The sequence below is a fragment of the Tamandua tetradactyla genome, chromosome 24 (assembly GCF_023851605.1).
Source record: "Tamandua tetradactyla isolate mTamTet1 chromosome 24, mTamTet1.pri, whole genome shotgun sequence".
Classification (NCBI taxonomy): domain Eukaryota; kingdom Metazoa; phylum Chordata; class Mammalia; order Pilosa; family Myrmecophagidae; genus Tamandua; species Tamandua tetradactyla.
The window spans coordinates 22,264,936-22,290,419 of record NC_135350.1 but is presented as its reverse complement, the minus strand read 5'-3'; the positions used below and the strand labels follow the sequence as shown (position 1 = coordinate 22,290,419).

Genomic DNA, 25,484 nt, shown 5'->3' with positions numbered 1-25,484 from the left:
TACTGAAAAAAAAAAGCAGATACTCTATCCCTTTCTTTGAATTCAAAATTCATATGAGCTACTTAAATGTTCTTAGTAATACTGCTATATAGAAATACAACCTATTTGACATACAACACTTTTTTACCCCAGAACTCATTTGCCTTTTGAGAATACTACTATTTCATAGAATAAAATTTAGTGATTATCTGTGGTTATGTTATTTGCTTTTAAAAATTAGAAATATGTGTAAAAGGAAAATAATTATTCTGCTTTAAATAGTCTGCTTTAAAATAAAGTTCTTTTTCTTAATTGCAGTCATTGAAAAGAGGTTGTTACAGGTTTTCAGATTGGATGTTTTAATATTTAGAGAAAATGTAAGTAGTGATGATTGTTTTTTCTTAAAGCATTTAACTAGTAGATGAACATAGTATTATATGTTGATTTCATTTATTCATAATTGTGATAATCTTAGGTAAATTGTGAGGCATTATTTCAATTATTAACATTAGTTCAATGATTTCAGCGGTCTTAACAAGGTCAGTTTAGTGTCCAGGATACACTGATTTCAGGTAATTAGTTTTTTTTTTAACAGAGGGGAAATTAATGGCTTTAGCTATGTTTTAATCTACACTCATGAAATTTTTCTCTAGGTTCTGAGGACTACTTTGAGGTCAACGTTCCAAAAGACCAAGGAGGAGAACGTTCTGCAGAAATAAGTGAGAGAAGGGAAATTGAAGAAATACCGGAAGCTTCAAGAAGAAGCATACCACTAGCAATGGTGCTTCCCACTGAAATCCCCTGTGAGGTCAGTCAAGAGGCCTTGTTACCTAAGTGGCTCCATTGTCTTCATGGATACCGCCTTTCACTAGATTATTAACTGGCAGATAGCTGACATGTTTTGTGCTTTGCTTACTGCTGTGTCTCTAAAATCTAGAATAAAGTCTGGGCATTAATAGACATTTGATATATATTTATTGAATAATTAAATACTGGAGAATAACTGAGAGGTTAATTTTAGCAAAGGTTGCTTGATACTTTGCAAACAGATATGTGACTGACACTTACCAAGCTACTTAATGGAAAGTTGGATTTGTAGTAAATAAAGCAAGGATTTTATTTTCATAAAAGGGAAATGCACATTGACTAGAATTTGGAAATACTTATTTTTAGGGTCACCAATTTTTCAGTTATGAAACATATACTAAGGGCTTTCATTATTAAATGGAAATATTATAAGAGCTAGAAGAACTGGCCCTTCAGGACCACTATGAAAGCATCATGAGGTGGGGAAGGATTTCTGCAAAGATAGCTGTGTGTTCCTGACACATCTTCCTCCTAAGTCTTCGTTGGAATGAACAACTAAAGTAAGACTACTGGTGGCTTTTGACAAGAATATATGATTGTGTAATCTCTAGACATTGGAAAGATGATGGGCCTCAATATTTTTGGTGTCCTTGGGTGGGGAGAACCAAAGATAAAGGCATTCTGATAAGAGTTACATAAAAGGGTCCTTCTAGTAGAAGTCAGTGGATTTACTTCTCTTTACTACAGAGTACTCTTACCCTTTTGTTGCGCGGTGTCCTTGGGGAGTTCCCTGACCTTGCTTGTACCAGAAACCTGGGGTGGAAACTAAACATTCTGTGCAATAGTAAAGTTTAACTTCCTCACCTCCACACCCTATCTCTGAGCAGAAAAACTGCAGTTTTAAGCTGTTTTTCTATCAGTTCCGGAGGGAAAAAACTGCTTTGACACTATCTTAGAGATCCAGGGGCCTAAATGGTAGAGGGTTGAGGGAACTGATAAACATGATCAGGCAAGGAAATATTACAACCCATTTAATGGACCCAGGAACTTGACAGAAGGAGATTAGGGAAAACAATCTAACTTGGTGGCTCCTGTGAGTCAGGAATAATGAAATAGATAAAAAAGAATTGTAATAAAGGAAAAATGGGAACCGCTTTCAAGTAGATAAAAATCAAAGAAAAGGAAAAAAAAAACACTCTGGAACTAAAAATAGCTCACCAGAAGTTATGCAATGATTCTTAAATAGCTGCTTTAAAAAAAAATCTGCAACACTAAAATTGAACAATCTAAAATCCTCCCACTATTAAATCTGCAGAGAAATCAAAGTCTAGAAATCAAACCCCACCATCTTCCAGGCAGAGATATCTGACTCAACTTAGTTATAGCAGGGGCTCCTTCAGTGGCAGAGTCATGGGCTGATTTTACTGACTTGGATATAATCCTTTCAGAACCTCTGAGGTTAAAATGATTTCAATATCAAATCTCTCTCGGGAGCCCATATTAAAAAATGTATATATCCTAAGGGTTGAAATGTCCTAATGGTTATTTTAGCACCAGCTGCGCACCTTAAAAATAAGCTAATTCTCATGACCTAAACTAGTTATTTTGAACAAAGTTCTTGTGTTCTTAGAACCTAGAACTTAGTACAGTTTGAATACATGTTACTATTGCTAGACACTAAAGGGGACACCATTTTTACCCATGGGAAGATCAGGCAGTGAGAGAAAATCGTGTATCAGATTTGCCAGGAAATGTCTATGCCAATTTTCTGAAAGTCCGACCTTTGAATCTAAACTCATTTCTGAGAAATCTTCCAATCAGTAGTTAAATTATTGGGAGTGAGGAGAGACCACTTAAGAATTTTGCCTCCTCTCTCTGAATATTTCCCTGTCATCTAACAACATTGAGATGTGTATGATATCATTTCTGCCAGTTACCAGGACTTATCTGAAATGTGTCTCTTTCACACCCAGCATCTTCAAACCTCGTAATTTCCATTTCCTTTTGTAGTTCTGTGTTCCAGTTTGCCAGTGCTGAATTGCCCACAAGTTCCAAATAGTAGCATAATCTTCTTTCTCTCTGATATAGAGGAAGGTGGTTTAAATCCCTGTTGCTGCTGCTTCTTGTGCATTTGCCTGGTCGTATGTCCCTGCCTCCTGGAGAAATGCTTCATGTTCCCTCACCTGTTCACTGGAGATGAACTCTGGTAGATTGCTTAGCTGAGGCAGCAGCAGTGCTGCTGTCTGTGACGTTTTGGGTTTGGGAGGACCAATCCCACTGCCCCATCATCTTTCCTAGTACTGTACCTTTCCACACACTGTAGGTTTTCTGATTATATTAAAGGAAGTATAATTGCATTATACTTCCTTTAATATAATCAACCCATATCCTTTTTGAAGGCCTTGAAAACCTTATACCACTTCAAAAAGAGCAGAAAATATACCCCCCCCCTTTTTAATACACTAATGTGACTATCCCCCAGTATTCTCTTTCTGAAAGTTATCTCCTGTCTTTCTGAGAAACACCTAGATTAGTTCTAACAGTTTAAACTTGCCTTTTTAGTTTGGCTTATTCTTTTAACTTTGGTAGGATTAGCACTCTTTGCTCTATTTTGGTAATTAAAAAATATTTCCTGTTTATGAGCCAAGACATTTTTTTTTTTTTTGGCCAGGGCATGTCTCCATATTTTTTTCTAATGGGCTGACTGTCATCAGGAATGTGAAGTCTGTGAGTTGTAGGGCTGTCAAAGGCATCCATTGTTCAATATTGTGTCCCTGGCAATCTACCTGGGAGGTCTTCCCCCATTGGAATAACAACTGAACTATAATTATGCCTACTCTAGTATTTGATGTCTCCTGTTCCCTTCTCAGGCAAGTTCCCTCAGAGCTTGGCTGTCAGGGGAATGGGAGATTTTGGCCCTCAGGGGACATGTGGTCAATGTCTGCAGATGTTTTTGCTTGTCATAGCTGGAAAGGTGGGGAAATACCAGTTTCTGACGGCTAGAAGCCAGAGAGCTGCTAAACATCCTACAATGCATTGGGCTATTCCCCAACAAAGATGTATCTCATCCAAAATGTCAGTAATGCTAATGTTAAATCCTGCTTCAGTGTATAGGGAATGTGTACATGCCTCTTAAAGATAAATAAATCGAACCCAGATCTCCGCCATAATAGGCAAGAACTAAGCCTGCTGAGCCATGGTGTGGCCCACCCCCAGTCACTGTTTTTATAGACTCTTATCTGGAGCCTTAAGAGGGAGCCTCTAAATATTTCCCTCCTTCAGGCTCTCTCTTAGATGTACTGCATTTTGCTCTCTGTGTCACATCTCCCATTATTTCAAGTCACAGATTCCGTATTGGCTTTCATATTTCTTCTTCAGGAGAATGTTCTGAAGAGCAGTTAAAATGAACCTATTTCCTCTATCTTGTTAATATGTATAGGCAGGTCTTCAATGTATCATTTCTCCCCTTCCTTTTGGTAGAATCTGCCCACTACAATCTCAGCTTTTCTCCTAAGAAAATTGCATTATACTTCCTTTAATATAATCAACCCATATCCTTTTATTTTTATTTTATTCCCCCACTGCTCCAGTACTGATAAGACTGAAACAAAATTTTTAAAGCCAGTCTTATTCTTAAGCAAATTTAACTTCTAAAGTTACAGTGCAACAGGAAAAGGTCTTGTAAAAGTTTTCTTTTTTAAAATTTGGGTATATTTTAATTGATTTGAGTTGGTTTTCTATCTGAATCTTAGAGCATACTTCCTTCCTAATAAAAGTATCCATTTCACTTTATCCATTCAATGACATACCTCAGTGGTTGAAACCATAATATGAGTCTCCAAATCTATCGTATTTAACACAGGTCACGCAATTTACAAATGTACAGATACCTTGAGATTATATGATGGAATACTCTTAGAAACCCTTCGCTAAGCCACAAGAATCTCAGACATTTCCTCCTTATCAGTTCATTCCTAAACCCTAAAAATTTTTCAAAACAATATACAGTAGCTGATATACCACTGCCAGCTAAAATCTCTGACACTAAATCACACACTAGTCCTGGTAACTAACCTTAACTTAAAGTCTGAACCTATGGTTTAATTGAAAAAATACAGTAAAAACAGTAAAAGATTATGGTGTGTCTCATTGCCTAAAATGTCTGTATTTTAGGTATTGCCTCATTTGAGAAGAGGTTATATAATGAACAAAAGATGTCCCTTTTCTTTAACCAACTGGTTCTCAAATTTAGCTGCATTTTCAGCTGCATATAGAGATTACTGGGGAGTTTTAAAAATGGTATACCCAGATCTCATCCCCAAAGATTCAGATTTCATTGGTCTCATTATACTGGAAGATTTGCAACTTTCCCAGGGGATTCTGAAGATCAGAATTCAAGGTTGAATACCATTGCGATAGCCTCATCTTTGATCCACTGTCATGGGGCAGAGCTGGAAGCTGCCACCGTAGTGATTTACTAATGTCTATGCAACCACGTTTGTAAAAAGTGCTGATTAAAGGAGTCATAAATATATGAAAAAAAGAGCCATCAATATGTGTACCAAAGTCATAGTAAGCTGATATAATCTACTAAAATCAAAATCCTCTGTCATCTGTGCATAATAAATAATCAAATCCTAAAGACACCCACCCTGACAATACCAGAAACTTCAATATTCACGTGCTATATTGTAGACCAAATTCCAGGCCTTTTGTTCAGGTCTTAAGTTTTGTGACCAATATGCAGCAAAACAGTAGAGTTTGGAAATGAAAATTTTCAGATCTCTCTTGCTTCCTGAATGCTCAGAACTGAATAAGAGACAAACAGAAGAGTCAGAAAGGTTGACAGCAAAATTACAGCTTCTATCACGGATAGAACTAAACATATGGCCATTTGAGTGTTCTACTATTTTCTCCATCGAATTAAATTCACCTCCATAATTAAGGATATGACTAGGTACCCGTGGGCTCTCCCTTTTGGAGCAGGTTACTTATTGCACAAAGATGCAAGGAGAAGATGAAGCTGTGAGTCCTAAGGAAGATAATGATCTCACTGAGCATACTTAATTAAATAAAGGTCATTTTTTGAAAGACTTATTCCATCTTAATTTAAAAATATGTACAGAATGCCTCTTAGGTGCTTAGGTCTTACAAGATGCTATAATGATATAAGAAAATAAAAACACCTTCAGGATATTTAAAATCTAGCTGGGAAGCCAGGACATAAGCATGAAAAGCTAATTAAGAGTAAAGGGCATGATTTAGCAAGGTTAATGAGTAGCACAGATGGGAGATGCTTTAGGATTTCTTTGGATGTGGTAAAAATCCTTGTGGGCTGCAGCTGCAGGGAAGCTGGTGAAATCAGAGTTGGATTTTGATGGAGAGGATAAGAATGGGGAGATGGAGAGAGAAAAGAAACTAAGCGGCATAATGTGCAACATTATGCACAAACAGGTCTGGCTACAAAATTTGCAGAGGCCCAAGAAAAATGATAATGCAGGGTTCTTTGTTCAAAATTTGCTGACAATTTCAAGGGCAGTACAATAGAGCTTTAAACAAAGCATAGATCCCTTCTAAGCACAGGGCCTGTACGACTGCATGGGTCATACACCCATGATCTGGTCCAGTGTACAAATGAAGAAATAAATGCCTCATTTGGGGTGGTCAGTAATTGTCTTTTATTTGGAACTTTTCTCTGGAAATGATTGAAAGGTGAGGTCCTGTCCTCTGTTAAGGAAGGAATTGAATACATAAGAAGCGGCCTGAATGAACACTCATGAATGAGAATGAGTGAGTTGGCTGGATGAATAAAACATTAAGAGTAACCTTAATGTTTAAGAGTAACGTTTACTCTTAATGGATTGGCTTAAACAATGGGAATTTTTTAGCTTACAGTTTTGAGGCTAAGAAAATGTCCAAATCAAAGCATCATCAAGGTAATGCTTTCTTCCTGAAGACCAGCTGCCAGAGATCCTTGGGTCCTCTGCCACATAGAAGGCACGTGGCAGCATCTCTTGGTCTCTCCCTTCTCTTCCAGGTTTCCTTGCTTTCAGCATCTTGCTTCCCTGGCTTTCTCTATGAGTGTGTTCATTCCATTATAAAGGACTCCAGTAATAGAATTAAGACCCATCCTGGATGAGCTGGGTCTCGCCCTAACTGAAGTAGCATCATCAAGAGATCCTACTTACAACAGAAGTCATCAGGAGATAGGAATAGGGAAGAAATTGGGTAATTGGAGCTGAGAAGGAATACAGATTGTGCAAGAGGACTGATTGTAAAAATTCAGAAAGGGATAGCACAATACTACCTGATTGTAGCACAGTGATGTAAGTACACTGAATGAAGCTGGATGTGAGAACGAGAGAGGGAGGAGGGCTGGGGGCACATATGAAACCAGAAGGAAAGATAGACAACAAAGACTGAGATGGTATAATCTAGGAATGCCTAGAGTGTACAATGATAGTGACCAAATGTACAAATTAAAAACTGTTTTTGCATGAGAAGAACAAAGGAATGCCAATATTGCAGGGTGTTGAAAATAGATGGTCATTCATATTTTAAAACTTCAACTTCTGTGTGAGACTAAAGCATAAAATGTGTTTTTTGGTATAAAATTTATATTTTGACTGGTGCATTTCCTAATTGAACTTATATGGGCAGTTTAATTGAGCACCATAAGTACATGGAACTTTGAATAAGACATGAGATTTTGTAGGTTTGTCCAGCGTGATGTCCCAATAAATCCCAGAGTTATTCGAACAGTGAATAAAGAAGTATTCACAAAGTCCCCATGAGCAAATGGTGAGAAGAGGAAAATTCAACTTCCTGATATTCTCGTAAGCAGTGGGGACAACCAAATCAATAGGCCAAGCCCTCAATCTTGGGGCCTATTCATATGAAACTTATCCCTGTAAAGGATAGGCTAAGCCTACTTAAAATTAGGCCTAAGAGTCACCCCCAGAGAACCTCTTTTGTTGCTCAGATGTTGCCTCTCTCTCTCTCTTGGCCAACATGGCTAGCAAACTCATTACCTTCCCCCCTCTACATGGGACATGACTCCTAGGGGTGTAAACCTCCCTGGTGATGTGGGAGAGAAATCCTAGAATGAGCTGGGACTGAACATCAAGGTATTGAGAAGAACTTCTTGATTGAGAGGGGGAAGAGAGAAATGAGACAAGATAAACTGTCAGTGTCTGAGAGATTTCAAACAGAGTCGAGAAGTTATCCTGGAGTTGATTCAAACACATTATGTGGATATTCCCTTTTTAATTTAAGGTGTATTAGAGTGGTGAGAGGGAAGTGCATGAAACTATAGAGCTGTGCTCCAGTAGCCATGTTTCTTGAAAATGTGTGTATAATGTTATAGCTTCCACAATGTAACTGTGTGGTTGTGAAAGCCTTGTGTCTGATGCTCCATTTATCTACAGTAGGGACAGATGAGTAAAAAATATGGATAAAAATAAATAAAAAATAAGGATAACAAATGTTAAAATAAGTTGAGTAGATTGAAATAATAGTGATCAATGGAAGGGAGTGGTAAGGGGTATAGAAAAAATAGGGGAGCAAGGGTTAAAATATATTGGTTAGATGGAAATACTAGTGGTCAGTGAGAGGGAGGGATAAGGGGTATGGTATGTTTGAGTTTTTTTTTCTTTTTATTTTTTTTTCTGGAGTGATACAAATGTTCTAAGAAATTATCATATGATGGATATTCAACTATGTGATGATATTGTGAGCCATTGATTGTACACCAGGTATGGAATGTTCATATAAGAATGTTCGTGTTTGTATGTTGTTTTGTTTTGTCCATAAAAATATTTAAAGAAAAAGAGATCCTACTTACAATCTATTCTATTGGTTTTACACTCATGGGAATAGATAAGATTTTGAATGTGTTTTTTTTCTGGGGTATATACAGCTTCAACACCATACCAGGTTTGGAAGGGGTAGACCAAAGTTAAACAAGGAGTGATGTAGGCAGAGAAAAGAACTAAAGAACTTTGAAGCAGATAATCTTGGGAATCTGAGCCAAAGTAAGATGGGAATCATCATTTCCTCTTAAAGATGCGAAAGAAGGTGACCGCTCAGTGCTGGCAGTGAGGTCCTGTGAGAGGAAGTTGCAGAGGTCAAGGAGAAACGGACTCCCATTCCGGACCTTCGGGAGTGAGAAAGAAGGTCCACTGTGAAGGTCCACTGAAAGCAGTGCATTCAGGAGACACAGGGGAGGAAACAGGAAAACATTTCTGACATGTTGGATGCTGGAAGCAAGAACAGTGCGTAGAATAGTGGTCGCTCCCTGGAAATAGGATAGCTTCTCTGGGTGAAATTTAACTGATGAGTTAAAATTCAATTCATGATATCCCATGGACGAATATTTGGAAGCATTAGAATCTTGTGGAAAATTTCTGAAGTGGGCTTGTGTGATGGCTGAAATGTTTTGTAACATCAACATGACCTTTGTAGAAACTCTTTGGTACAGCACATTAAAGACTTTTTTTTTTTTTTGGTGGGCGATTTATGCTTAAAGGGATCATATTTCAATAAGAGAAATTAGAAATGAACAACTTTGGGATAAATAAAACTTTATAAGAGAATATAAATGAAGTTCCTATTTATTTAGTGTAGGACTGAAATTTAGTTTGACTTTGAAGAAAGCCTTTGAGAGGTGATACCCGAAATAAACATAAAAAGGATATTTTATTTTCATTTTGAAGAGTTAAACAGCGTGATGTAAAGAAGAGTGCAGATTTTGATTAATCCTCAGAGTGTAACTCTAAAAATGTATTCATTTCCTTGCCCATAAGAGAGAAAAATAATAAGTTTTTCCATTTTGGTTTTGTTATGTATGTGGCTGTGTTCTGTATGTGTGAGTATGATTAAAGGAAATATCTTTATATAAAAAATGTTCAGCATAATTCCTAGTATAAAATAAATACTCAAGAAATGTTTATTCTTTCCTTTGGTCTGTATAAATTCCAATCTTCTCGTTCCCATTTCTTCCTGGTTTTTTTCCAAGAAGAGTTTTCCAATAACCCTTTTACCTTAAGTACACAGACTTAGTTTTTCCCCCTTAATTAAATTTTGAAAATTTTGGATTCATAACCTGTAGTCGCCTCAAAAACCTTCACAGACACACATATGTAGTTGTTCTTCGTAGTGGAATAACCAGAGAGCCTCTATTATATATGATTTTTTTTTAAGCATTGGACATTAAAAAAATTAATCATATTTGAATTGTAAGAGAACTTAAAGTTAAACTCATTCAATTCTCTCATTTCATAGATGAAAGGAAAGGAAAGGGGAAAGAAGGGAAGGGAAAGGAAGAAAAAGAAAGGGAAAAGGATTTGGTTATCAATTGAATAATAGCCCATAGGAGGTCTGTGAAGCAATGATAATTATCCTGAGATAGGAAGCCACACATATGAGGGTGAGATAAGAGGAAAAGGAAGAAACTTTTCTTATACTTTTATGTGGCTTCCACATAAGTAGTGGAAGAAAAGGAACAATTAGCCAGTGCTCTGGACTCTATACTAGTGCTCTCCTTACTGAATCACACTATTTGTGGGGCAAATCTTTCTACATACATAAGAATTACTTGGAATTCATAAATATCCATTTATAGTCCATCTTATATGTATTTCAGCAGTTCAGCATTCCTTTGATTCATCTAAAAGACACTGGGCTGCCCGATACAGAATGATAAATATGAACAATTACTCATATAAATATTTCACAACAAGCATAAATAACACCAATTGTCTCTTGCTTTACAATTTTCATAATGCTTTCATAACATTATCTCAGAAAAACCTTCTGTAACTGGGTGTTAACCTGAATGTAACACAGGAGGAAACTGAAGATTGCATGTAAAGTAGCTTATCTTAGATTTTATTGCTAGAAAATAACTGTTCCAAAATGAAACTTTAGTATTGTTATCACATAATCAGTACTTTTTTCCATTTAGAACAAGAATCTAAATGTAAGGATTTAAGATCATATCAGAAATAGACTAAACCTATGCAAACCCTTTGGAGAACTTCGCCAGTATTTTCTTGGAGTTATGATAGCATGTGTGCTCAAGGATTCTTTTTTTTTAAAATTTTTTTTATAAATCCTATACAAATATTCCATACACCATGTGCAATCAATGGCTCACAATATGATCACATAGTTGTGTATTCATTACCATGATCATTTTTTAGAACATTTATATCACTCCAGAAAAAGAAATAAAAAAAAAAAAAAGAAAAAAACTCATACATACCATGTCCCTTACCCCTCCCTCTCATTGGCCTCTAGTATTTCCATCTACCCAATTTATTTTACCCTTTGTCCCCCCTGCTATTTGTTTATTTTTCTCCATATTTTTTACTCAACTGTCCATACCATAGATAAAAGGCGCATCAGACAAAAGGTTTTCACAATCACATAGTTACATTGTAAAAGCTATATTGTTATACAATCATCTTCAAGAAACGTGACTACTGGAACACAGCTCTACAGTTTCAGGTACTTCCCTCCAGCCCCTCCAATACACCATAAACTAAAAAGGTATATCTATATAATGCACAGGAATAACCTCCAGAATAACCTCTCAACTCTGTTTGAAATCTCTTAGCCACTGAAAATTTATTTTGTTTCATTTCTCTCTTTCCACTTTTGATCGAGAAGCCTTTCTCAATCCCTTGCTGCCAGGCCCTGGCTCATCACTGAATTTCTGTCCAGGGATATTTACAACCCTGGGAGTCATATCCCATGTCGGCAGGAGGGCAGTGAGTTCACTTTTCGCATCAGCTTAGAGAAAGGCCACATCTGGTGCTCAAGAATTCTGATATCATACTTACCCGTGGTCATTCCTGCTTTGTGACTACACTAAGCCTGCCTCGTATAGAAGTAGATCCAAGCCCTTCTGTTTACTGATGACTTTTTATGGCAAAATGAGAATGATAGCTTCCTTTTTTTGAAAGTTTGCTCAGTTCATTTGCTGTGGGACTAATAAAAAGGTGCTTCCACATGCAAATGGAATGGTCATCTAATTTGTAGCAGTACATACAAGTCAAAGTAACTTCACCAACTGCTGTTTTTTAATACACTTTACAGCACATTTTAAGAATACGCAAAATTTCAATGCATGTACTGAACAAATAATATTGCTTTTACCATATGGGTTCCAAGAATGGTTTCATTTAATGAGCAAAACAGATTAGATATCTCAACTCTAAAAACACTTTTCCCACAAATACCAGGGATATTTGCTGCTCTGGTGGGTTTTTGGTAAATAAAAATAAAAAAAAAATTAAATTCACAAAAATATTACCTGTCTTGCATTTGATACTAATTCCATGCATTATAAGAACAATTCTCTGTTTCCTAAATAAAGTAGAGGACAGGTAGGAGGACAAGCAAAAGGGATAAAATGAAGAGATGACTGCATTATTATCTTTACTAAAAAGAGGCAACAATATTTAAAAAAATTCTGTTAAGACAGAGTTAAATTGTGTTATGTAGAACTTGGTTTTTAAAATTAACTATTGCCTAATACCATGTTGTGCTGAAAATGAAAGTGATAAAACAATTGCATATAAAAGAATAGTATATCAATATTTTTAATGGTAAGCATGGAATGCAAGCATCTTTTCTTCCTTCTTCAGGCTTATTGAGGATAGCAGTTATAATCCTTTAGGGTTCTCTGATTTTACAACATGAGGAACCATTTAGCATCCAATACTTGGATTGAAAGATTTGTCCCTGCATTTCTAATTATAAAATTATTTACAGCTTTAACTTTATCTTGCAAGTTTAAAACTTCATATTTTTGAAATACGATTAAAAATTTTTTAATTCTAAACTTTATAAAATTCTGAATGTAGGAGGTTAGGGATGAGTCAACTGAAACTAATATATACTGCTTATTCAGAATGAACCCCCAAATCAATCTGTTTCTAGAACAGGGTGAAGAATATGAAAATCAATGTACATTTATTTTTTAACAGTTTTGTTTAAGTCTTTCAATGACATAGTATCTGAATTTTATCTGAGCCATACAAAAATTGACTCATACATGATTTAATAAAAGACCTGAACCATTCATCCTCTTTTGATCGCTGTGGTTAATCCAGTTTGGAAGATATCTGATCCGTAGTCCCTTCTAGACTTTAGTGGGAAAGTTGATCCAGGAGACAGCTTTCACTTCTGGGAACTGCAGTGTGCTGTGCTGCCTGCGTGGGCAATCGAATCCTGCAGAACCTCAGTACCTTCTCATTAAGGTGCCTTGTCAGGATTTTGTAGTTATGTTTCAGTAGTCTAGAGTTAGTATTTTCATCAGAAAGCCCCCAGAAACATCTAAAAGTACTGTCTTTCAACTACTGAGAGGAATGTTATTTACATTGCCCTCAAAAACTATACTGTGCTTCTTTAGTTTCTTTAGGACACTGAAAAATATTATTTTCCTGTCTGCTGATGATTTTTCCCAGATTCTATTATATTTATTCCTAACAAAATAATATGAAACTTAGTATTATAAAATGAGACTACCATTATACTCTTAACTTATAAACCAGTCTTATAGCATGGAAATGGGGGGCAATTGCAAAATGTGGTATTGGGGAAAATTTGAATATTCATAGATTCTAAAGAGAAAAATTTAAAATGTAGTGATAATCCTATTTGTACATTTCATATTTTAATTTGATTGAAAATATTAACATGATAGAATATTTATTCAATGTGTGTAATCCTTATTAATAAATTAATTAAATAAATAAACAAATTAATAAATTTAATTATTAATAAAATCTTTATTAATAAACTATTTTGGTTAATGGAAATTTTCTATAATGTTTAATTGCATTTAATTTTTAAACTTATAGAATCCTGGTGAAATATTCATTATTTTGAGAGATGAAGTCATTGGCAATACTGTGGAGATTGAATTTACATCAAACAATAAATGCATTAGAACACATCCAGTACTTTGGAATAAGACTGTCTGGTGCATGAAAGCTTTTGGTAAGTATTTTTTATATCTTAATTAATATAAAACATCATCCTCAATTCTCTTCAATAAATTTATGGTACATGGTTTCACTTCCCTCTAGAATCTAATCTTGTCCTGCAGGTGTTTCCTGTGTTTTATTTTCACACAGAGAAGATTGTTATTATTAGTCTAGATTCATGAAAGTAAGAATGTGTGAATTATGAGAAATTAGGTTGTATACCATGTGGTGAAATGATAGTCAGTAACTTAATCATGCTTTAAATACATCAGCAGAGAGCACAGTAATATACATCAGCTAGTAAATATGGACCTAAAATTATTTGTTTTATTATACCACTAGGTTTAGTTGATATTTGGATGCATACTAAGGAATTTTCTGTTCCTTTTTTAAAATTTTTCCTTTTTCTTTTTCTGTGCCATGCCTCCGAGTATATTTTTGGTTATTCTGGAAAGTATAATTCCTTTTCACTATTTTATCATCATGGTGCCATTTTTATATACAATCTTCCTCTCTGTTCCTTATTTCATTTATGAAAATAACCATTTTATTGCCCAACTTTGCTTGTAGCAGGTGGAATTATATCAGATTTAAAATTCCACACTGGTCACAAAAATTGGACTGAAATTAAAATCTTAACTATCATTTCTGAATATTTTCATATAAATGAGGGCTACTTATTTTAGACATATGATGTGCTTTTACAATCAGAAAATAAAAATACCTTCTAAAACTTAATGAATGTGCACCACATAAAATATTTTAAAGTAAAAAGATACCCAATCTTATTATGAAGTTTGAAATTTAATAAAAGTATTTAAAATTTTTTTCCCTTTAAGAAAGTAGCTATTATGTAGTCCATTTATAAAGCAGTTAAAAACTTTGCTGTTATGCAGAGTATGTGTCCTCTCTATGGATTTTCTTGCACAGTTTAGGTCAGAGTTGGATTATAGGAAGGAAAACCTCTACACCAAGCGTATATAATCATTTCAGACACTGCTTCTTGTCGTGGACAAGGACATCCAAGAGTGAGATGAGAGAGACCTCTCTCTGACTTTTTTCTTTCTCTTCTAAGGCCACCTATTAACTGATGGCATGGTATAATTTAATGAAATAATTATTCTAACTAATTAGTTTCAGACTTTGTATGGTTAGACAAACATCACTGCACAATAAACAATATTGAAAATTAAGATGCATTTAGGTAATGTTACAAATAGCAGACCAACTTCCCAAATTAAATGATTCACATTACTTAAAACTTTATGCTGTTTACCTAGTGGCAAAGAGTAGTGATTTGGGTTCAAATTTTGACTCCTTCACATACCAGTTGTGGAACTATGAGAAAGTTACTTAATTTCTCTTTACCCATCTATGAACACAATACGAATCATAATAGGATTTACCTTATTGGGTTATTTTTAATATTAAATGAAATAATCTATGTAAGTGCTTAAAAGGATATCTAATATACTAAACTTTTAATAACTATAGTTATAATTTTATTATTCTCATTATTCCTTGCTGAAGATTGGAGTGATACACACACACACACACACACGTACACACACACACACACACACACATACATTTAACAGTTGGAAGGAATAAAACATATTAAATTTCAAACTGTTTATAAGAAAAGCAGAAAACAAATATTCATATTTTCTATGATATATTAGAATGAAGTTGCACTGTGACATGAGAAACCTTAACTGTACCTGTAGATTGAAAAGACTATGCATAATATTGTCTGTGTTAAAGCAGATTGGTAGTTAAAAAAAAAACAAACTTGTTTTACAAATTATTCTAATTAAGCATCTCTAAGTCTTTCTTTCAATCTGTGTGTCTGTAAATTAATCAGACATTTTCTTCCAAAATGGTGGCTGTTGTGTAGCAAACACAGGATAATTCCATGAAAATGTGTGGGAGAATGGATGGGAAATGCCTCAATAGGTAGAATCCCAGAGGCATAAAGCAGGCTAAATCCCCTGCTTTATGGCAGTGTTTCTTGAACTGCTTTGATCCATATTAAGAACTACGATTTACATGACTCAGTTCACACAAACAAATTCATAGTTAAGACAGATTTTAAAACCAATACTTAGGCTGTTGTTTTCAGTCCAAACCTGTAAGGAGCTTTGTTGTCATTCTCGCTCTTAAAGCAAGAAAAAAGTGAACAAACGGAAAGTCAAAGATTTTTCTTAGACCCATCAGAGGATGTAGTTGCATGGAAATGATACCAAAATCCACAGAGAGATGAATCTGGAGAATGATCCCTGAAATCTGCTTACCTGGAGCTGAAGCACTTCAGTCACACACTGGTAGGAACACTTAAGTGGACATCTTGACTAATTGCTAGAGACTGAGCATGAACTAGCTTGAGAGTGAGAAACTGCTAGGGACTTCAGTCTTGGAAATACCTCACTTTTATAGGTTTTACTCCAGGAACCTCACCAAGGCTCACAGTGAAGATCTAAGCAAAGTCTTCTCCTGTCTCTGACAGTGGGAGGCATGGGGGAGGGTTCTCCCAGAGCATGTTCTGTAACAAAGGCTTACTCTGAGGGGAAAAGACTTTGAGTCTTATTCCATCTGAGGAAGGACGTTCCTTTATGTAGACCCCTTCTGACTATCCTGTCTCAAATAAGAGGGGAGGGAAAAAGCTCTATCACTGCATAAACACTTGTGAGGGTCACAGGCCAAATACACAGGCCTACTAAAAGACTGTTAAGTTATAAAATGCTTCCCATTCCCCTCGCCTGACCACTCACATCCCAAGAACTCAAGTAACCTCAGTGTATTGCAGTTGAAATAGATGCATCTGCAGATTCTCTCTGAAAAGGAATATATAGGGGAAAACAAAGTGACAGTGAAGAGGGGAATAAAAACAAGCACAATACAGCAATTAAGTCTCTTGTACCTACAGTTACAACAAATATTAAATACATTCCAGCTTTTAGCCAGATTAATAGAAATCATCTTTCCACAGACCTATTTGGCTTCAGTTCTTATTACCCGACACAGTATGTCTGGTTTTCTTAAAAAAAAAAAAAATGCAAGGCATGCCAAAAGGGAGGAAAAAAACACAGCCAGAAGAGACAAAACAAGTATCAGACCAAACTCAGACGTGACACAGGTGTAGAATTATCAGATAATTTAGCATAAGTAGAGTTAATAATTTTAACGGAAAAACGAGACAACATACAAGAAAAGATGGGTAATACAAACTGAGAGACAGAATTCTATGAAAGTAGCAAAAAGAAATGCTAGAAATGAAATAACAAAACAAAACTGGATCATATATAAAGAATTCCATTAATGGGCTGTCAGCAGATTTGTCACTATTAAGGAAAGAATCCCTCAACTTCAGCAGAGGTCGATGAAACATCCCCAAACTGAAAGGCAGAATTAAAAGAATTAAAAAAATAAAAAAAAGAACAGAGCTTCCAAGAAATGTGGGGCAATTTTAGAAGGGGGAACATATGTGTAATTGAATTACCAAATAAAAGAAGAAAGAGAATGGAGCAAAAGAAATGTTTCAAATAAAAATGACTGAGAACTTTTCAAAAGTAATGATAGATACCAAACCACAGATCCAGAAAGCTCACAAAACATCAAGCAAGGCAAATACCAAAAAATCTACACCTAGGCATGTCCTTTTCAAACTGAAAAAAAGAGAAAGAAAATCTTTTTTCAAGAGCTAGAGAAAACAAACCTCTGACCTATAGAGGAACAGGATGGGAATTACAGTGGACTTCTCATCACAAACCATGCAAGCAAAGAGGAAGTGGAATAAAATATTAAAAGAAAAGTACATCAAACTAGAATTCTATATCTAGAGAGATTCCACTTCAACAAGAAAGGAGAATTCTATTCAAATTGATCTACAAATTCAGTGCAGCACCATTCAAAATGCAAAAAGTCTACTTTGCAGAAATGTTAATTATCAAATTTATTTGGAATAGTAAGTAGCCTCAAATAGCAAAAAACATCTTGAAGAGAAAAATGAAGTTGGAGGACTCATGCTTCCTGACTTTAAAGCATATTAAAACCTTAGTAGCCAAAATAGCATGATACTGGCATAAAGATAGACATTTTGATGAATGGAATCAAATTGGAAGTTCAGAAATAGACCCCCAGATCTTGGTCATTCGATTTTTGACAAGTCTCCCAAATCCACGCAACTGGAACAGAACAAAACAGTCTGTTCAATAGATGATGTTGGATAACTGGATATCCATATCCGAAAGAATGAAAGAGGATCACTACTCCAAAAATGAACTCAAAATGGATCAAAGAACTATATATAATTACCAGTACCATAAAACTCCTAGAATAAAATGTAAGGAAGCATCTCTAGGATCCAGGAATAGTCAGTATTTTATTATACCTTACACCCAAAGTGCAAGCAATGAAATAAAAAAAAATGATGAATGGAACCTCCTCACAATTAAATACTTCTGTGCTTCAAAAGACTTTGTCAAAAGAGTGAAAAGACAGCCAACTCAATGGAAAAAATATTTGGAAACCACATATCTGATAAGGGTTTGATATCTAGAATATATAAACTCAACTCAATAATAAAAAAATAAAAAGACAAACAACCCAATTAAAACATGGGCAAAAGACATATATAGACATTTTTCTAAAGACAAAATAAAAATGGCTGTAAAGCACATGCAAAGATACTACAAGGAGATATAAGTAAATCCTCTCTTCTGGTTGGATACTGTGGTAGTTAGATTCAGCTGTCAACTTGGAATTGGCAACAGAGTAAACAAGCCATATCTTGTTAACAATGTTGCTAGCAAGAAATCAGGATTCTGTTTCTCAAAGGAAGAAGAAAGCAGAAATTGGGGTAGGCAACCAACATTCTCTGTCAGAGAAAGGTACCTAAAAGACCAATTATATGGCTTTTCTTTCTTTGTAAACAAATTGTAAATAAATATGTGTATACATGCATATGTGTGTATTATGTATAGTTTGAGTGTTTGAGTGTGGAGTGGAGGGACTGACCTGTGGTAATGATAGAAAGGATAAATGGAAAAGTAACATATAGGAATTATAATAGCAACATTTCCATTTAGGTGTGATATTGGAAAAAGCAGTTTTCATCTCAGAAAGAATGATATTTCCTATTACTTTCTAGGTTTAACATTTGCTCAAAAATGTGTACTAGTTACCATGTCAGTGTTTGGTGAATTCATGTCAGCACTTACCTGTAGGGGTTTGGTGTTGTTTATAATGTGTCCATGAGACTTAACAACCAGGTTTTCCATATTGTGTTAACTATGTCAAATAATATAGAAAATATTTTCAATTTTAGTTTTCACACTATCAAAATAATACCTTATATTTTAATTAAAGTAACTGCTTTAATTTAATTATACTTTCAGCTAATATTGACTAAGCATTTGCTGCATGCAAATAATTTTAACAAGGTTTTTAGGAGCTACCTAGAAAGAATCAAACCAGTTTCTTCTTCAAGCGGCTGTCAGTCTGTTGAGAGTGAGGATGGTTGGGCAGACAGCAGAGAGAAAAATAAATGCCAAAAGAAATAAAGCCATAGCATTTCAAAGAATAAATACAATAGAATTTCAAAGAAAGCACCTCAGTATGAAACAATCAGGAAAAGCTTCTAAAGAAAGTGGCTTTTGGAATGAACTGTAAAGAATGGGTGGATATCTGACAGGCATAGCTGGGAGAAGAAATCTTCTCAGTGAAGAAACAAAACATGAGCAAAGAAAGAGCAACAGACAGTGTATGCAAAATGTGAGTGTGTTATAGTGGGATGTTTTGTTTGAAGAATGAAAAATATTTCCTGAGATAAAGAAATATAGGTGATGAGCCCAGAATGGCAAACTGCAGAGCAAATTATAGAGAACCTTGAAATACAGAATGTGGAATTTATACATAATATTTGTAGGTCTTGGGGAATCTGCAAATAAATGGGTTTGAACAAGAGTGCTGTAACTGGAACTGTGAGAAGGAATGAATGTGAAAAGAATGGCATTCAAGCAAGAAGATCTTTGCAACTACTCTAATAATCTAAGCAAGAAATAGCAAAGTTTTAAGGTAGGGAAGTAGAATTGGGAAGGAAAAATAGGGAGCTTATTGCAGAGATATTGTCAAAGTCTAGCCAGTAAGTCTGCAACTGATCAAGTATATGTGGTAAAGTAGAAGGAAAGAAAATAATGGCTTTATTAACAATATTTTTAAATGGTTAAGCAAAAAGGATGTGAATTATTAAAATGATAGCATACAATTTAGAGCATACATAAAGAATTGATGTGCATAAAGAATTGTAAATAGCAATGTACATACAATTAGGTAACTCACTCATTTGTATCATATTTATAATGATCGGTCCATCAAGTTCTCCATTAACACTTAATCATCTCAGGACTTGGGACCAAACATTCTTTTTCTCATGCACAAAGTAATTATTCAATAATCCAAGTAACTCACTATCAATTCACAACTTTAAGGCAAGTCCTGTTCTGACCATGTGCTCAATTATAATATTTAGGCTCCTGCCTGGTTTCTGTGGCAAATATAGGTCCAGCTATTCCACTATCCAAATGATAGTAATCCTAGGTCTATCTTAAAATCCTGCCTATTTCTCAAGTTTTGATAGCACTAAGACTGTTAAATACTTTCTCCAGTATCCTAAGTAATCAGGTTCTTGCTTCTTATTCATGAGGAGAGGTCTCCCTCTGTGCTGACTTCTCATATGTTAACTGACTACCATCCTTTATCTCTCCATCATTTTTCTCTCATGTTCATTATTATCATCTTCTACTTGCCAGTTCTGATACCACGTATTATTACATTGCTCAGCGGCCCTAACATAAATGACACATCTGGACTCTCACCTTTCAGCTCTCTGGAGACTATTTTAGGCTCTATCTCTAGCCTCGTTTTCATCATCTGATTCTGAATGGATGGGTCTGGTTCCCAGACCTCAGTAGCTCCACAGTGAGGCATAACAAATATTCTGAGATTTTTTTATAGTTCCCAGATAGAACTCCCACTTTTCTCCCCAACCAGCCCAACATTTTGCCATATCAACTTTTTTTTTTTTATGTTTGGTCCTTTCTAACTTGGTCACAATGCACAGAAAAGACGAAAACTATGTTAAAGTACAATTATGCTGACCAGTGACGAAATCCTGAGATGCTCTTTTTTAAGTAACATCTTGCCATTCTAACAAACATCTTACCTTCTGACAAACCTTCTACATCTTACCTGACTCTTTAATTTAGAAAATATCCTCTAGTTTCACCATTTCTCCTTTCTTGTCAACTCAATAATTTTGATATACTTATGAGTACCTCATTTTCTAGAAACCACCCATACATAATAGTGAAAGGCGCTACTTTGAATTCAAGGAATTTGGAGTTGCTGAAGCCCCAGCTTGTGCCAAAACTTATAAAAACACATGTGAAGACTTTAAACTACAAATGTAAACTAATAACTAATTTTTATACAGAATGAAGAGAACATTCCTCTGGTGCCTACAGTTCAGCCGAAAAAACAAAAAAAAACACAGCAGGGGCACAACCAATGAAAAGTTGAAAGGAATGCATAATATAGCCACAAAGACATAGAATCTCTTCATTAATTATGAAACTGTGCTCTGGAAAATATAAATTGGTATCTTCATATTACTTTAAAGACCATGAAAAATACTTTAGGTTGTACTGAAGATTAAGCTGAACCTACTTAGAAAAAAAACAGCAATTGATATTAACTTCTAGAAGTCATAATTCAGGAAAATAATTTTAACATATACTAAATTGGTATTAATTTGGAAGCATGACCAATGTTTTGAAGTCATCTATCTTTATTTAATAAAGTTCTAATCAAAACAGAGTCATGTTGGTTTCAGTTCCCATGGAAACACTAGGTGAGTTCATTAATGTTTACCGTATAGTAGAGGGCTAAAATTGGCTCATAAAGGAATACAGCTTCTTAGGTAAATCAAAAGAGCTCTTAAATGAATGGATATGTGAAATACATTTTTTATGGAATTAGTGAATATATTCCTGGCCATTCAGAAATATTTCTGGAGTATAGTCTCCATAAATGACCTCTGCTTGTCTCTCATCTGGAAGGATAGACCACTTACATCATGGAGACAGGAATGCCAAGAAAGACTCTTGAATAACCTGGAATTTGAGATCTGAGATCTGGGAATAGAATCATCCCTTTGCATCATTGTCCTTTTGTGGGTGTACTTTATTAATTATCTATGTCTGATAGGGGAAGGAGTTCCATTTTTCTGTAACTTTGTACTCAATTTTCCTCTTCACAATTGACTCCCAATGATACCCTTGCATGTTCCAGTGATCTTGACTTATATTTGTGCATACTTCCAGTAAGTTATTGGTCTACTTTTGTCAGTCAGTAGTGTAATTCACATTCCCTCCCTTCTACTCGAGTCCTTAAATGAATTGGATTTATTCTTATTGAAAAGATAGAAAATGTAGTCATTATAATCAACTGTGGTTAAAGTAGTTCAAGGCACACTGCTCAAGTTGAGGCCAAGTCAATAAAATATTATTAAGGAGGGCATCCCAATGAAATCCACAAGAAGTCCTCCCTGATATATAAGTGAAAACAATAATTAGGTCTTGATTTAATAACTGCCATTCAATGGTATGAAAATGTCCTTAATCAGGACCACACTTCATGTATTTCCAAATTTCTTTGAAACATTACTCTAAAATCAATACCATTATCATAGATCTAATGGTAAAGTTTGAATCAACTAATGGCTCAATGTATCAAAAATAAGTCACTTGGTTTTCATGATAGATTCATCAAAGGTAAGAATGTTTTAAGCATCCTTTATCCTAGAACTACCAAGCAAATTTTCTCATCATATATAATATGATTTATTGCCTTACTTTCTTTCATAAGCTAACTCCCTGTGTTAAAACTTTCAACCTCTTTTCTGAAAAATGAAAAAAATATTTTATTTCAAAAGTGTCTTTACTAAATCTACTGAAACTGATTTCATTTGATTCTAGTAACTCCAGAACATTCTTTAGCATATGCTCATTACTGTAGCTAGTGAGACGTACTTGCAACTTTCAGTGTTTTGTTTTGATAGCCCTTACATTCTGTCTTAGATGGATACATCTTTGGAAACAGTGAGCTTCTATTTTCTACTTTTTTCTTTGTGATACAATTTAGGGGCCTAATCAATCAATATTGGAGTAAGAAATATTAACTCCTTGACCAAATTAAGATTGGCTTTGTTGTCTTTAAATTTCCCTGAGCAATATTATAAGAGGAACTTGAACCACTGTTTTAGGCTGCTCAAAGCAAATACCATGAAAAGAGTCAGGTTAAACAATGGGAATATATTTGCTCATGATTTTGAGGCAGAGAAAATGTCCAAATCAAGGCATCATCAAGGCACTGCTTTCTTCCCGAAGACTGGCTACCAGTGATCCTTGGCTCCTCTGTTACATGGTAACACATCCTGGCCTCTCCCTTCTCTTCTGGGTTTAATTGATTTAAGCTTCTTGCTTAATGGCTTTCTCTCTTTGGTGCACTCTCTCTCTCTGTCTCCTTCTCTCTCCCCCTACCTGCATTCATTCTGTTTATGAAGGATTCTAGTAATGGGATTAAGACCAATTCTGGATGAGATAGGTCACACCTTAATTGAAGTAGCCTTATGAAAAGTTCCTACTTATAATGGGTTCATATGCACAGAAATGGATTAACATTAAGAACATGTTTTTTGGGGTACATACGGTTTTAAACCACCACAATCACATCTTCAGATAAACTAAAACTAATACTTGAACCTTAAGAGTCTTTAAATAGTCAAAATTTTATCAGGTGGCTAAGGCCAGAACTGGCTTTGGATCTTACATTTAATGGCTTATTCTAAACTGTGGATGTTTGCTTGATAATTTCCCAGGAGAATTTGGGAAATAGCTCTGTAACAAAAGAGCAAGTTTTTAAGTTTGCCATACAAATGAATTTAAAGAGCTAATTTTATTTACTTTTGTGATAATAAAACACAGTAACTTTTCTATTGAAATGATTGTTCACTGTTTTACTTTCAAGGAGAGACTAAAATAGGTAACTTTAACTCTGTTTTTATGTTACAGCAGAATTCACACTGTAGTATATTAGTCACTTTGAACAATTTGTTCATAAAAAAAGCTTTGGATGAATATTTGGTGCAAAGAGTACTTGAGTAGCAGAGCATTGAAACTTGCCTTCCCAAGGGTTTTTCATTGTAGTCAATTTAATAAAAGTTCTATAATTTCATTTGGCTCTACTCTTTCCAAACAAAATTTTGAGAAACCTGTCTATATAATTAATGGGAATTTTCTTCAAATTAATAACAAACCTCTCACTTTTAATGATTGACTTCAGTTTTTTACATTCTGATGTTATATAGAGATAATTATAAATCACTGCAAAAGAAGGGGGTTAGTAAGTAGGAAGAAAAAATTAGAGGTTTGCTTTTATTACAATTTTAATGTGCGTTCTTATCTTTTAAGGATTTTTTAACAGCTAAGCCTATATTATGCAATCCATTTTGTGGTTTCTAACTATTAGGATTAAAAAAAAAACTTTAAGTGCTAGAGTTTAGCAAAATTAATATGAATTCTTAAAGCTTTCCTTCATATTATCAAGAGATATACTAATATGATTTAGGCATTCTATATTCAGCCACAACATTTGTTTGTGTTTTATAAGATTTTCCTGCTGGCTCTGTCAATGTAAATATCTACTGTGATGGGATCCTTAAAGCCACAACAGAGATTAAATACTATACAACAGTGAAGGACATGGAATGCCTTTTCAGAATGACAAATCCCAGAGATGGTATGCGTCAGGTAAGTTGATCTTTCTGTGAGGTTAGTAATAATATAAGCTGAAGAGCTAATATGGAATAAGAGAATGTTTGCTTTGTTATAAAGTCTAAATGTTGATTGAATAAGAATGAGTTACTAATCAATAGGAAGAGAAGAAGCCAATTTCTGTGATGCACAGACGCTGAGAAAGTAGTTTGCTTAACTCAAGTCATTCCAGAAATGTCAGTTGAAGACAGCCTGTCCATCACAAATAGCTATTGTAATGGGCCCATTTTAAAGCTGTTACAAGGCAGATTAAGATAGAACGATTAAAGAGAATACTTAAATGAATTTCCTTTGTCCACATTTGGATAGGACAAAATAAATGAATATCAGATTATTTATCAAATGCTTTGGGGTTAAGAAGTCAGACTAGCCAAGTATTACTATCGAAAAGAAAATGAGTCCTGTTGACATAGGAATTGTTAGTTTTCAAGTTTCAAGTTCAGTGCATGTTTTACTTCGTATCATTTGTCATAATTACCTAAAAGGGAAAACTGTTGCTTTACATTAGCAATATTTATTAGGAAAAAAGTTTTCATTTTCAGAAAAATGAAAATTTTCAGGGAGGTATGCAAGAGACATTTTCAAACCCAAGGTTGTTTCTCCTAAGTGTCTCAAATGATTTTTGAGCGATGATGAGTTGATGTGGGATTTCTAGTCTTCTAGAAGGGCCCTTGTTTGGAACTTTTTCCAGCGGACAGATGCACTATGAATTCTCTGGCCTCATGAATTTTAGAATGCAAAAGAGCATTTCAATTAGGCTTAAGCCATTAGTTTCATGTCTACATTTATTTTATTTTCTCTATCTCAAGAG

At 34.8% G+C, this 25,484-nt stretch overlaps 1 protein-coding gene across 4 annotated transcripts in view; it reads left to right on the top strand.

The window, feature by feature from the left end:
* BANK1 (B cell scaffold protein with ankyrin repeats 1) overlaps nucleotides 1–25,484 on the top strand; it is a 327,436-nt gene that overhangs the window by 77,484 nt on the left and 224,468 nt on the right. For all 4 annotated transcript variants that reach the window (XM_077142683.1, XM_077142682.1, XM_077142680.1 and 1 more), the window contains 3 exons: nucleotides 633–787; nucleotides 13,656–13,794; nucleotides 24,510–24,649. In XM_077142683.1, coding sequence (XP_076998798.1) covers nucleotides 633–787; nucleotides 13,656–13,794; nucleotides 24,510–24,649 — 434 coding nt within the window. The remainder of the gene's footprint in view (nucleotides 1–632; nucleotides 788–13,655; nucleotides 13,795–24,509; nucleotides 24,650–25,484) is intronic.